General features: G+C 42.0%; 1 protein-coding gene across 1 annotated transcript; it reads left to right on the top strand.

Annotated features, from left to right (window-relative positions):
* Positions 1-392: 392 nt before the first annotated feature.
* LOC109874409 (boophilin-H2) lies at positions 393-3,301 on the top strand. The gene is made up of 6 exons (XM_020466294.2): positions 393-556; positions 1,132-1,341; positions 1,586-1,750; positions 2,113-2,181; positions 2,327-2,405; positions 2,591-3,301. The coding sequence occupies exons 1-6, from the start codon at positions 493-495 to the stop codon at positions 2,643-2,645; spliced, it is 642 nt and encodes a 213-aa protein (XP_020321883.1). The 5' UTR covers positions 393-492; the 3' UTR covers positions 2,646-3,301.
* The last annotated feature ends 10,760 nt before the right edge of the window (positions 3,302-14,061 follow it).

Raw genomic sequence — 14,061 nt, forward strand, 5'->3', positions numbered from 1 at the left:
TGTATGTATTCCCATTTTATGGTTAGGGTTAGTACTTTTATCCTACTTTCTATCCTGCTTTTTGACCCTAGGTTCAGGAGCTCAGCTCTGGGTTGCTCCAGCTCAATGTAACCACTGCACAGGACTTTACATTTTGAAAATATTTACTTGAAGATACAAGAAAGGTAACCATAAGGTCTTGTAGTTGGGGATAGGCTTCTTTATTTCTCAATTTCTGTTTGTGAAATGCTTGATTACTCAACTACAATAAAAACATGAACACTGGAAAAGTGTTGCCAAGATACTGCCAGTCATTTCCATATTTTATGACTGAAACCATGGGGTCTGTGACCGACAGCGAGACACTCCTAGGTAATAAAAACCTACTTGTTGATAAGGGGTCCAAAGGACGTTCCCTGCCTGTGGACAGAAGCTTATAGAACAGGATTTGAAAAGAAACTTGACATCTTCTGCTGGGGGAATCTACAGTCTTGGCCTACCAGCGTCAAAAAGATGGCATACCCACTCTTACATGTCTTTTTACTTGGAGTTATGCTTCCTATAGCTTCGTCCATGAGTGAGTATATTCTGTTTCTTAACATCCTGCATTTTCTCTACGAACCCTTGTTAATCGCTTTGACTGCTTTAACTATAGTATGTGTGCTACTGTAACCAGGTCACTGAGCTCCTACTTTGCCATAATTCCTTTATGTCCAGTTATATCAAAGTAAAATCAAAGTAAGGCAAACACGGTTACTAAGTCTAGTATTGTAAATAATGTTGTATTTTTTTCTCTGAAATGAATGAATTATGAATGAATTATGTAACCCATCCAATGTAAGGCTGAAGTTACATTTGTTAGTGAGATCATTTATCAATATGATTGTGATGAATATTGAGAAAATGTTGAGAGAAGTGTGAAGATTATGCTAGGAATGGAAAACCTTGCTTTTCAAGCGCAGGTGTGTCAGACTCAGAAATAAAAAATAAATCAGACAGCTGAGATGGTTCAAAATAGATTTAGAATGCACTTGCAAATCATTAATAGAAACTGTATTTTTGTATTTTTGCTGTTGAAGAACTCTGTCAAAACTGGCAAGAGAACATGTACTGTAACTACTCAGTGACTGACAAGTGGCCATCTTCTGTCAGATCCATTTTGCAGTAGTAAGATGGACGAGGGGAAGGCAGTAGAGGGAAAGGAAGACGACAAACAACTGCAGTATTACTACAATGAGGGAAAAGGCGCCTGTTTTCCTTTCTTCTACAAAGGACTGGAAGGGAATGAGAACCGCTTCAACACAGACAGGCAGTGTATGAATGCCTGCTCTGACAAGTTTGAAGAGCTCTACCCAGCTGCAGGTAGGCTGCTACAGAGGGTGGGGAGGGAGAGCGGCTGCTGTATGGCGGCCATTTTGTTAGGTGTAGATTCTAAGAGGATTCATGAACATAAAATATAAGATATTAACAAAACCACATAAAAAGCAAAGAGACAGCATACACAGCAATCCTATAATCTGATTATTATGCTACACTAACCTCTCAAAATTCATAGAAGTTTGTCAAACCAATTCATATTCCTCATCTATTCTCTCTGCTTTCTCAGATGGAGTGTGTGGCCTCCCAGTGGACCATGGTAGTTGTTTTGCTATGTTGCTGATGCACTACTACAACGCAGAAGAGGGGAACTGTCGTGTCTTCCACTACAGCGGCTGTCAGGGCAATGGCAACCGCTTCGAGACCCGAGAGCAGTGTCTGCAGACATGCATGGGTCAGTTCACTATTTATTGTTGTGATGCCACTATTTCTCATCTCTTCCTCTGAGGTAATGGCAATATACCTCAATATGCACTAAAAAAATCAACAACCCATCATATTCAATATAATGAACCTACACAATTCTATATTTCACTCTACTGCCACGTGTAAAGGCTTGTTTATGTATGAAAATAGTTTGTAGACATTGAAGTGCATTTGAATCATTAAGGTGCAATTGTCATTTACAACAGACCTGGCTAAATGTTTGGACTGTTCTTCTTAGTCCATTAGAGGTCCTTCCTCCACAATGTTATTGCAACTCTGTCTCTATTATGCTTGTTCGTCCCGTTCATGTGAGATATTATTCTTCTGCAGCCAAAGCAGGAAGGTTTGGTGGTGCTATGGAACCAGGAACCAACCCAGATGAGAGTTCCACTAATGCAGGTACATTAATACCTTTGTGTACAGATAAGAAATGAGCTAATATCTTGATGATAATCTTTGTAATTGAGCTATATTGTGGTTATGAAAGAGTTGCTTTTGTATTTTTGGTTCTTAATCCTAACTGTCTTTGTTGTGTTTGTCTCAGGACTGATTGTGGGTATTTTAGGAGGAATTGTGTTCGCAGTGGCGGTGATCTCTGCTATTGTTCTTTTTGTTGTCCAAAGGTAAGTAAAAATGCAGCAATGTACTCTTACAAAGTCAATACAGTAAAAATAAATTAAGGAAAGGGGTGAGAATCCATCTTTGGATTTCATGGTAATATCAATAAGTATGTTAACTCTGGAAATTATAGATTCAGATTTAAGATTTGATTACACTGAACTTTTTACATATTTTTTTTACCTCACAGGAAAGAGAAATCAAGAAAAGGGAGTGAGCAGGTACCAACTCTTGAGATGAAGTAAAGATGCATCACCCTCAAGCCTTGTTTTGGATTTTGTTTAAATGTGTTATGTTTTAAATGTTGTACTCTATTTTGGTTGAATAAAAAAGGAAAATGTATCCCATGCCTTATCTATATATTTTTTGGTTTACAAACTGTGGGATGTTGACAAAGTTAGCAGGTGATGAGCATTAACCAAACTGTAAATAATGCCTGCATATTGTATGTTGAATTTTGTAACAAGGACTGATCTGATCAACCCTCAAACTGGTCTCAGACGTATAAACTGATCAACTCTCTTTTTCAGAAACCTAAACACTTACTCATGTTCAAATTACAATGCCATGTTTTAAGCAGTGGGGGCTGGTGGGGTGGGCTATAGGAGGATGGGCTCATTGTAAGGACTGGAATTAAATAATTGGAACGGAGTCAAATGTGATTGCCATATGTTTGATACCGTTCCATTTATTTCATTCCAGCCATTACAATGAGCCCGTCCTCCTATAGCTCCTCCCACCATCCTCCACTGGTTTTAAGTTAATTATTTTTCAAATAAGTCTATCTTATAAACAATTCAATAGATTGTTGAAAGGATTTACGTTTTTAAATTTGGATATGAATGTTTGCATTTGTTTTTTATTGTACAAACGTGAAAATAAATGCATTTTCATAATTTGGTATGGTCTTTTTCTTCCAAGTTGTCCAAGCACATGGAAAAATAAACTGATATGAAAAAGTCAACTGTTTGTTAAGTGATTGTTTTGCTCTGTGAAATATATATATAAAAAATCCCACTTATGATTTTTGATCTCCCAAAAATCCCTGGCATATTTTAGATGGATTACATTTAAAATGTACTTTAGGTCTCTAAATTGACAAACACTGACAATATTCCCCTGCTCAAAGGCTTTAAAATTCCATCCATGCCTCAAACAATTTCACTGCTTTGTCCTGTGTGACGTGCTCACAATGGCAATTAGTATGTACATAAGTACAAAATAGAGGTGAAATTCAGTTATACTAGAGGGTAGAGATTTTATGTTATACACTAAAGGGAACACTTAAACAACACAATGTAACTCCAAGTCAATCACACTTCTGTGAAATCAAACTGTCCACTTAGGAAGCAACACTGATTGACAAATGTCACATGCTGTTGTGCAAATGGAATAGACAACAGGTGGAAATTATAGGCAATTAGCAAGACACCCCCAATAAAGGAGTGGTTCTGCAGGTGGTGACCACAGACCACTTCTCAGTTCCTATGCTTCCTGGCTGATGTTTTGGTCACTTTTGAATGCTGGCGGTGCTTTCACTGTGGTAGCATGAGACAGAGTCTACAACCCACACAAGTGGCTCAGGTAATGCAGCTCATCCAGGATGGAACATCAATGCGAGATGTGGCAAGAAGGTTTGCTGTGTCTGTCAGCGTAGTGTCCAGAGCATGGAGGCGCTACCAGGAGACAGGCCAGTACATCAGGAGACGTGCAACAACCCAGCAGCAGGACCGCTACCTCCGCCTTTGTGCAAGGAGGAGCAGGCGGAGCACTGCCAGAGCACTGAAAAATGACCTCCAGCAGGCCACAAATGTGCATGTCTCTGCTCAAACGGTAGGAAACAGACTCCATGAGGGTGGTATGAGGGCCTGACGTCCACAGGTGGGGGTTGTGCTTACAGCCCAACACCGTGCAGGACGTTTGGCATTTGCCAGAGAACACCAAGATTGGCAAATTCGCCACTGGCGCCCTGTGCTCTTCACAGAGATGAAAGCAGTTTCACACTGAGCACATGTGACAGACGTGACAGAGTCTGGAGACGCCGTGGAGAATGTTATGCTGCCTGCAACATCCTCCAGCATGACCGGTTTGGCGGTGGGTCAGTCATGGTGTGGGGTGGCATTTCTTTAGGGGGCCGCACAGCCCTCCATGTGCTCGCCAGAGGTAGCCTGACTGCCATTAGGTACCGAGATGAGATCCTCAGACCCCTTGTGAGAGGCTGGTGCGGTTGGCCCTGGGTTCCTCCTACTGCAAGACAATGCTAGACCTCATGTGGCTGGAGTGTCAGCAGTTCCTGCAAGAGGAAGGCATTGATTCTCTGGATTGGCCCACCCGTTCCCCAGACCTGAATCCAATTGAGCACATCTGGGACATCATGTCTCGCTCCATCCACCAACGCCACGTTGCACCACAGACTGTCCAGGAGTTGGCGGATGCTTTAGTCCAGGTCTGGGAGGAGATCCCTCAGGAGACCATCCGCCACCTCATCAGGAGCATGCCCAGGCATTTTAGGGAGGTCATACAGGCACGTGGAGGCCACACACACTACTGAGCCTCATTTTGACTTGTTTTAAGGACATTACATCAAAGTTGGATCAGCCTGTAGTGTGGTTTTCCACTTTAATTTTGAGTGTGACTCCAAATCCAGACCTCCCATGGGTTGATAAATTTGATTTCCATTGATAATTTTTGTGTGATTTTGTTGTCAGCCCATTCAACTATGTAAAGAAAAAAGTATTTAATAAGAATATTTATTCATTCAGATCAAGGATGTGTTATTTTAGTGTTCCGTTTATTTTTTTGAGCAGTGTATAATGCACAGTGTAATAGCACTATAAAAACGTCTTTCTTCAGACACCCACATACAGGTCGAAAGATCCCTGTTAGGGGTATCATCTCATGCAAGACCAAGGGAGTAATCTACCTCATCACCTGTTCATGTGGAAAATCTCCTCCCTCAAATACACAGGCATTGAGCATGTTGCTCTACCAAGGAGAGGAGGTAACATTGAGATCCCACTACTACAAAAAGAGGCTTACTGGATATCCTATCTAAAAACATTGACCCCTGGTGGTCTGAATATTGACTTTGATCTCAGGCCCTTCTTATGAACACATTTTCCTTTATGAACAAGTCTTGTAAATGTAAAAAATCGTATTTTTACAGCTTATTAGCATACACCTAATGTGTTCCCTCTGTTGTTGATGATGTTGACGCTAATATGATGTAAAATATTCCATTATGTTTCTATATGATAACAATAACATCATATATTTAATATACCATATACTATTTTTTAACAGTTTCACTAATTAATTTGAATGAACTTAATCATTATGACACACCCCTCACCACTGTCATTGGTTACACTAATTGCACTGTGTATACATAACTTGGTTCAAGTAGTTATGACATTACCCTGAGGAAGGCACAGTGATGCTGAAACCCATTAGATTGCTGGGAGATTATACATGGAGTGTGCGACATTCTTTATGTAGATTGACGAGGAAATTAAATAATATAATACCTTTTTTATTAAGGCTGTAACGTAACAAAATGTGGAAAAAGGCAAGGCTTCTGAATACTCTCCAAGAGCCATCACCTTAACCGCAAATTAAAATAACCAAGTAGTTGTCTGCTAATTTAATATTTTTTAAATAAAAAATACACTTAAAATACAGCACATAAAACAATTTGCCATGTCAAATCAAATCCTTTTTTTTTTTGTCACATGCACCGAAAACAACTGGTGTAGACTTTACCCTGAAATAAATGGAACGGTGTCAAATACATCAAACACATGGTTTCCAGATACCATCCCATTTGTAGCAGCCTCCACTGATGCATGAAGGCAGGGCAAAGTGACTAGGTATATAGCACATGGGGATGTGTGAAACGTGCTCATCAGCCCGCATGCGTCGTCTTATTAGCAAGCTTTTGAGGTGGCGCATTGGCTAAGCCACTTGAGGAGGGCGATCACGTTTATGGCAGAGTTCGCGCCAGGTATAGGCCGAAGTGGTACTCGGTAAGTAAGTAGCGTTTTATCCTTTACATAGGCATCGGGATAGATAATGATAATAGTAAAATAAAGAACAGAGGAGCAGCAGCAAATTATGATTGTGAAAGTGCGTGTGTCTTTGTGTTGGGTATGTAATGTACAAAGTCGGGAAGTTTATATACACCATAGCCAAATATATTTAAACTCAGTTTTTCACAATTCCAGACATTTAATCCTAGTAAAAATGCCATGTCTTAGGTCAGTTGGGATCACCACTTGATTTTAAGAATAGGGAAATGTCAGAATAATAGTAGAGATTTTTTTTTTCAGCTTTTATTTCTTTCATCACATTCCCAGTGGGTCAGAGGTCAACATACACTCAATTACTATTTGGTAGCTTTGCCTTTAAATTGTTTTACATGTGTCAAACTTTTCGGGTAGCCATCCACAAGCTTCCCACAATAAGTTGGGTGAATTTTGGCCCATTCCTCTGACAGAGCTGGTGTAACTGAGTCAGGTTTGTAGGCCTCTTTGCTCGCACACACTTTTTCAGTTCTGCCCACAAATTTTCCATAGGATTGAGGTCAGGGCTTTGTGATGGCCACTCCAATACCTTGCCTTTGTTGTCCTTAAGCCATTTTGCCACAACTTTGGAAGTATGCTTGGGGTCATTGTCCATTTGGAAGACCCATTTTTGATCAAGCTTTAACTTCATGACTGATGTCTTGAGATGTTGCTTCAATATATCCACATAATTTTCCAGCCTCATGACGCCATCTATTTTGTGAAGTGCACCAGCCTCTCCTGCAGCAAAGCACCCCCACAACATGATTCCAGAAAATGATGTCATGGCTTTAGAAACTTCTGATAGGCTAATTGACATAATTTGAGACAGTTGGAGGTGTGCCAGTGGATGTATTTCAAGGCCTACCTTCAAACTCAGTGCCTATTTGATTGACATCATGGGAAAATCAAAAGAAATTAGCTCAGAAAAAAATTGGAGACCTCCACAAGTCTGGTTCATCCTTGGGAGCAATTTCCATACGACTGACTGAACTTTATTTGACTCTTTGCAAACTGGAATCCATTTATCCGGAGGCTGCATTCATTGTAGCTGGGGATTTTAACAAGGCTAATCTGAAAACAAGACTCCCTAAATTTTATCAGCATATCGATTGCGCAACCAGGGCTGGAAAAACTTGGATCACTGCTATTCTAACTTCCGCGACGCATATAAGGCCCTGCCCCGCCCTCCTTTCGGAAAAGCTGACCACGACTCCATTTTGTTGATCCCTGCCTACAGAGGTCTGTTCAACGCTGGTCCGACCAATCTGATTCCACACTCCAAGACTGCTTCCATCACGTGGACAGGGATATGTTTCGTATTGCGTCAGACAACAACATTGACGAATACGCTGATTCGGTGTGCGAGTTCATTAGAACGTGCGTTGAAGATGTCGTTCCCATAGCAACGATTAAAACATTCCCAAACCAGAAACCGTGGATTGATGGCAGCATTCGCGTGAAACTGAAAGCCCGAACCACTGCTTTTAATCAGGGCAAGGTGACCGGAAACATGACCGAATACAAAACTATTCCCTCCGCAAGGCAATCAAACAAGCTAAGCGTCAGTATAGAGACAAAGTAGAATCTCAATTCAACGGCTCAGACACAAGAGGTATGTGGCAGGGTCTACAGTCAATCACGGATTACAAAAAGAAAACCAGCCCAGTCACGGACCAGGATGTCTTGCTCCCAGGCAGACTAAATAACTTTTTTGCCCGCTTTGAGGACAATACAGTGCCACTGACATGGCCCGCAACTAAAATATGCGGACTCTCCTTCACTGCAGCCGACGTGAGGAAAACATTTAAACGTGTCAACCCTTGCAAGGCTGCAGGCCCAGACGGCATCCCCAGCCGCGCCCTCAGAGCATGCGCAGACCAGCTGGCTGGTGTGTTTACGGACATATTCAATCAATCCCTATCCCAGTCTGTTGTTCCCACATGCTTCAAGAGGGCCACCATTGTTCCTGTTCCCAAGAAAGCTAAGGTAACTGAGCTAAACGACTACCGCCCCGTAGCACTCACTTCCGTCATCATGAAGTGCTTTGAGAGATTAGTCAAGGACCATATCACCTCCACCCTACCTGACACCCTAGACCCACTCCAATTTGCTTACCGCCCAAATAGGTCCACAGACGATGCAATCTCAACCACACTGCACACTGCCCTAACCCATCTGGACAAGAGAAATACCTATGTGAGAATGCTGTTCATCGACTACAGCTCGGCATTTAACACCATAGTGCCCTCCAAGCTCGTCATCAAGCTCGAGACCCTGGGTCTCGAACCCGCCCTGTGCAACTGGGTACTGGACTTCCTGACGGGCCGCCCCCAGGTGGTGAGGATAGGCAACAACATTTCCAGCCCGCTGATCCTCAACACTGGGGCCCCACAAGGGTGCGTTCTGAGTCCTCTCCTGTACTCCCTGTTCACCCACGACTGCGTGGCCACGCACGCCTCCAACTCAATCATCAAGTTTACGGACAACACAACAGTGGTAGGCTTGATTACCAACAACGACGAGACGGCCTACAGGGAGGAGGTGAGGGCCCTCGGAGTGTGGTGTCAGGAAAATAACCTCACACTCAACGTCAACAAAACTAAGGAGATGATTGTGGACTTCAGGAAACAGCAGAGGGAACACCCCCCTATCCACATTGATGGAACAGTAGTGGAGAGTGTAGTAAGTTTTAAGTTCCTCGGCGTACACATCACAGACAAACTGAATTGGTCCACCCACACAGACAGCATCGTGAAGAAGGTGCAGCAGCGCCTCTTCAACCTCAGGAGGCTGAAGAAATTTGGCTTGTCACCAAAAGCACTCACAAACTTCTACAGATGCACAATCGAGAGCATCCTGTCGGGCTGTATCACCGCCTGGTACGGCAACTGCTCCGCCCACCACCGTAAGGCTCTCCAGAGGGTAGTGAGGTCTGCACAACGCATCACCGGGGGCAAACTACCTGCCGTCCAGGACACCTACACCACCCGATGTCACAGGAAGGCCATACAGATCATCAAGGACAACAACCACCCAAGCCACTGCCTGTTCACCCCGCTATCATCCAGAAGGCGAGGTCAGTACAGGTGCATCAAAGCTGGGACCGAGAGACTGAAAAACAGCTTCTATCTCAAGGCCATCAGACTGTTAAACAGCCACCACTAACATTGAGTGGCTGCTGCCAACACACTGACTCAACTCCAGCCACTTTAATAATGGGAATTGATGGGAAATGATGTAAAATATATCACTAGCCACTTTAAACAATGCTACCTAATATAATGTTTACATACCCTACATTATTAATCTCATATGTATATGTATATACTGTACTCTATATCATCTACTGCATCTTTATGTAATACATGTATCACTAGCCACTTTAACTATGCTACTTTGTTTACATACTCATCTCATATGTATATACTGCACTCAATACCATCTACTGTATCTTGCCTATCCCGCTCTATTCTTTATCCCCTTACAAGTGTAAGGGGATAAAGAATAGAGCGGGATAGGCAAGATACAGTAGATGGTATTGAGTATGTAACGACCACTTCCGTATTGAGCACATTACTGGTACTTCCTGTTTGAGCTTTTGTTTGTAAACTGGAAGCAGGAGAATGGAGTCATGGTCAGATTTGCCAAAGGGAGGACCTTGTATGGATTTCTATGGGTAGAATAAATGTGGTCTAGTTTTAGCGCCGCTAGTGGCGCAGGAGATGTGTTGGTAGACGTGAGGTAGGGCGGTTTAAAGTCTCCCCGCGTTAGCCTCCGACCACCAGAAATGCTGCCTCATTTAAACACCCCTATTGAAGAGCAAACCTGCTTAATAGCCTGATGAGCAGAAGTGTACCTGCTGCCCCTTGATTCCTAACCATAAACATATAGGCCTAATCATGTGTTATAAACATCACTATGTAAGAACAACATACTTAATAGCCTGATGAGCGGAAGTGTGCCAGCTGCTCTTTGACTCTCATGCAATCTTGTACTTTTTCATGGCAATCCTTGTAATGCAGTCCAGATGTGCATTGGTTAGTCTGTTCCTGTGTTTTCTCTTCACAGAGTTCATGGTTGAAAATGTTGATTCACAAGTGTATGTGCTCACCTTTTGAACACACGGCTTCAGAGCTGGGCACTCTGTGTCAGGGACCATGTTCCAGAAGTGGGAAACACCTGCTATGAGCTCAGCTTTCAGGGTGTCATTTGCCTGCAGTTCAACAACTTCACATTCCACTGCAGCATGGTCAGGGGAGAGGCCCTGTGATGACTGCGGTCAGAGAAGTCCCCGGGACTTGGAAGAGGTTCTCAATGAAATGGGAAAACTCCTTGCACTCCACTACATCTTGGAATCTTGATTCAAAATCCCTCCTCAGCTCCTCTAACACTTCCACAAATGCATCGTAGTTGAAATGTTGCAAAGGTTCTGGGTCATTTGTGGTGACTGCTATGAGTTTTGGGAAGTGCACAAATGTTCTGAGATATGAACAGGGTTGTGATTTTGTTTTGGAACGCTGTGATAACACGCAGCATGTTACTTGCAGGGATTACATTTCGAGTAAAAAGTTGCTCTGGGAACACACCAATGTAAAATCTTATTTTCCACATTCTATTCTATTCTAAAACATATTTTTAAATGGTTTTATAATTTCGCTCGCTCTCCCAATTCCACCGCTAGTTACCTGACTTTTTTCTTTCCTTGGTGCTGGAGATTCAGAGTACTCAGATGGCAAGTGATGTCAGTCAGCGTGGCCAAATGTATTATCCACTCAGGAATTTCCAAGTCCGGCTCGTCTCTCTCCTTATTTGAGAGGAATTTGTGTATTTGGGGGAGGAGACTCAAAAACCACTCAAGTACTCTGCCACAAGATAACCATCTCACCTCGTTGTGCATCACCAAGTCACTGAATGTAGTGAACAGGCACACTTTTTTATTCCGGTCAAAATGACAGCACAAAATACATCAAATGTGCTCAAAACCCGGAACATAGACAAAAAGTAAGGCGCGTAACAATATCAAAATACACAGTCACTGTATTTTGTCTCATACTCCTGCAGCAGTTCACGAAACTGCCCATGATTCAGTGCTCTTGAAACAATACAGTTGACCACTTGTACAAGCAGTTGCATCACATTATTCAACTCACTGTTCTTGAGTTTTGCCACGAGTCCCTCCTGATGTATGATGCAATGAAACACAGCGAAGTTGGGGATCCCTTCTCTCTTCTCATTATCTCACGACAAGTCCCTTCTCTTTCCCAGGCACATTTGGGGCTCCATCAGTGCACACACATGCGAGATTTGACCTGTTCAGATTGTTCTCATCCATAAAGGTCTGAAGTGCATTCAACACATCCTCTGCTCTCATTTGACTCTTGCAGTGGTAGTAAGCACAACATTTCTTACCAATTAGATTCATCTTTTGGGAACCAGTGCATATGCATAACTGAGCGATGTCCCAAACATCTGTGCGTTCGTCCAATGCTATTCTGAAACACGGAGCCGCTGATATATCGTCGTTTAGATCCTTACCAATGTACTTTCCTATTTCTTCAACCCTTCTTATTATGGTTGTGTCCGATAGTTGCAGTCCATTAATTTGTTTTAGAATTGCATCTTTGTTACTGAAATAGGCATAAATTATTTATACTAGTTTGGTAGTTTGATTCGACCAAAGATGGGGATAAATACTGACTTCGATGCAGCCCAAAACCTTCATTCTGCTCTCCACCTCCCGCCTCTGTATCTAGCCTTGTTGAGAGCATAGCAACAGTTTACTCAACTGCAGATGTTGATGCAGCAGCTCAACATCATATTATACTGCCACCTATTGGGCAAGCAAAATAGTGCAGTTTGTGTTTGTGTAATTTGACTGCTCAGAAACTATTTGAAATTGTGCTGTATTTGGTAGTCTGCAGGGTTGGGTAGGTTACTTTCTAAATGTAATCCGTTACCTGTCCAAAATAGTAATCAGTAATGTAACTTTTTGATTACCCAAACTCACTGCTCAAACTCTGATTACATTCAGTTACTTTTAGATTACTTTCCCCTTAAAATGCATTAGAAGAAGACAAAAATTTATGTTACCAATTGAACACATCTATTGCAGGATAAATCCATGTTAAAGTTGACATAGGTGGCCATATATGGATGTTACATTTTACATTATGGGATGGTTATGTAGGCTTCTTCTAACCCATCACTTTCTACTACACATGGGCTCCCGAGTGGCACAGCGGTCTAAGGCTTTGCATCTCAGTGCTAGAGGTGTCACTACAGACCCTGGTCCGATTCCAGGTTGTATCACAACCGTCTGTGATTTGAAGTCCCGTAGGGCGGTGCCCAATTGGCCCAGCATCGTTAGGGTTTGGCCAGGGTAGGCCGTTATTGTAAATAATAATTTGTTCATAACTGACTTGCCTAGTAAAATAAAAATATATTAATACGAAAAAATTATATCTTTACATTAAAAACCAAAGTCTATCAGAATTCCAGTCATTCCAATGAATGCAATACCTCTTGAAGAATAGAATTTGGAAGTATAGATTAGCCAAAGTATTTTACCTGAGCATAACCCCAAAAGTAAGGACTTTATTAGCCAGCCCTGCTCTGTTGTTTATGATTTTGTTGTCATGGAGGACTGATTGGGCTCATTGATTCAAGTTGAATAAATGCTGCGTTACATGGAATGGCATGCTTTGAGCACTACTGAAAGGTGCTATATACATGTGAGAAATTAATGCCATATTCTGCATTTCCTATGGGGCTATTGTTTACCTTTTTGTTGGTGACACTTTGATATCTTGATAATAGTGAATCGACTCTATTGCACGAGCATGCTTTTGCGGCACAGTCGATAGCGCACCGGACCTCGGGCTCGAAGGTCGAGGGTTCGAGGCCTGCTCCCTGCTGTTTCATTACAATATGTTTAAAGGGAAAATCCACAGATGAAACAATAACAAAACGGAACGCCTCGCCTCTGTTTTGGTAAAAAGCTGACCACTGCTGTCCTCCTTACTTCCAAGCGTTAATTCAAGTTGGATAATCTTTGGATGCTGACAGCAGTCGCACAATTGAAAAACAGCTTGGACTGTGGCCTACAAACGCCTATTCCTGCTCTTTTCCCGCGTTCCACCAAACACATATGGTGTCATCATAGTGGTCTCTGATTTATGGTCAGACTCGCTCACATTGAACAAATTTAATTTGCGCCTTTTTTCAATGGTGTTTTGAATTTCATTGAGAAAACAGAGAAGTGTCAAAGATTTTTTCCGCAAACATCCTTTCTGAATTTCAAAGTTATCCTCGAAGTATCTATAATCTGATTACAATATGTTTTGTTGGTATTTTAACAAATTACAGTTAGTTTTTTGTAATCCCGTACGTGTAACACATTACATATAATCTGTTACTCCCCAACCCTGGTAGTCTGTACATTTAAAATATAAATATTACTGCGAGCTGCCAATCAAGGCAATATGACTGGACTATATCAACAATTGACGAATGAAACAAATACTAAAATATCGTTTGGGGGAGTTTTCCTTTAACCATTATAAATTTCAATTTCAATGGAGTGACGTCAGGGTTGGAC

Source organism: Oncorhynchus kisutch, linkage group LG29, assembly GCF_002021735.2.
Source record: "Oncorhynchus kisutch isolate 150728-3 linkage group LG29, Okis_V2, whole genome shotgun sequence".
Taxonomy (NCBI): domain Eukaryota; kingdom Metazoa; phylum Chordata; class Actinopteri; order Salmoniformes; family Salmonidae; genus Oncorhynchus; species Oncorhynchus kisutch.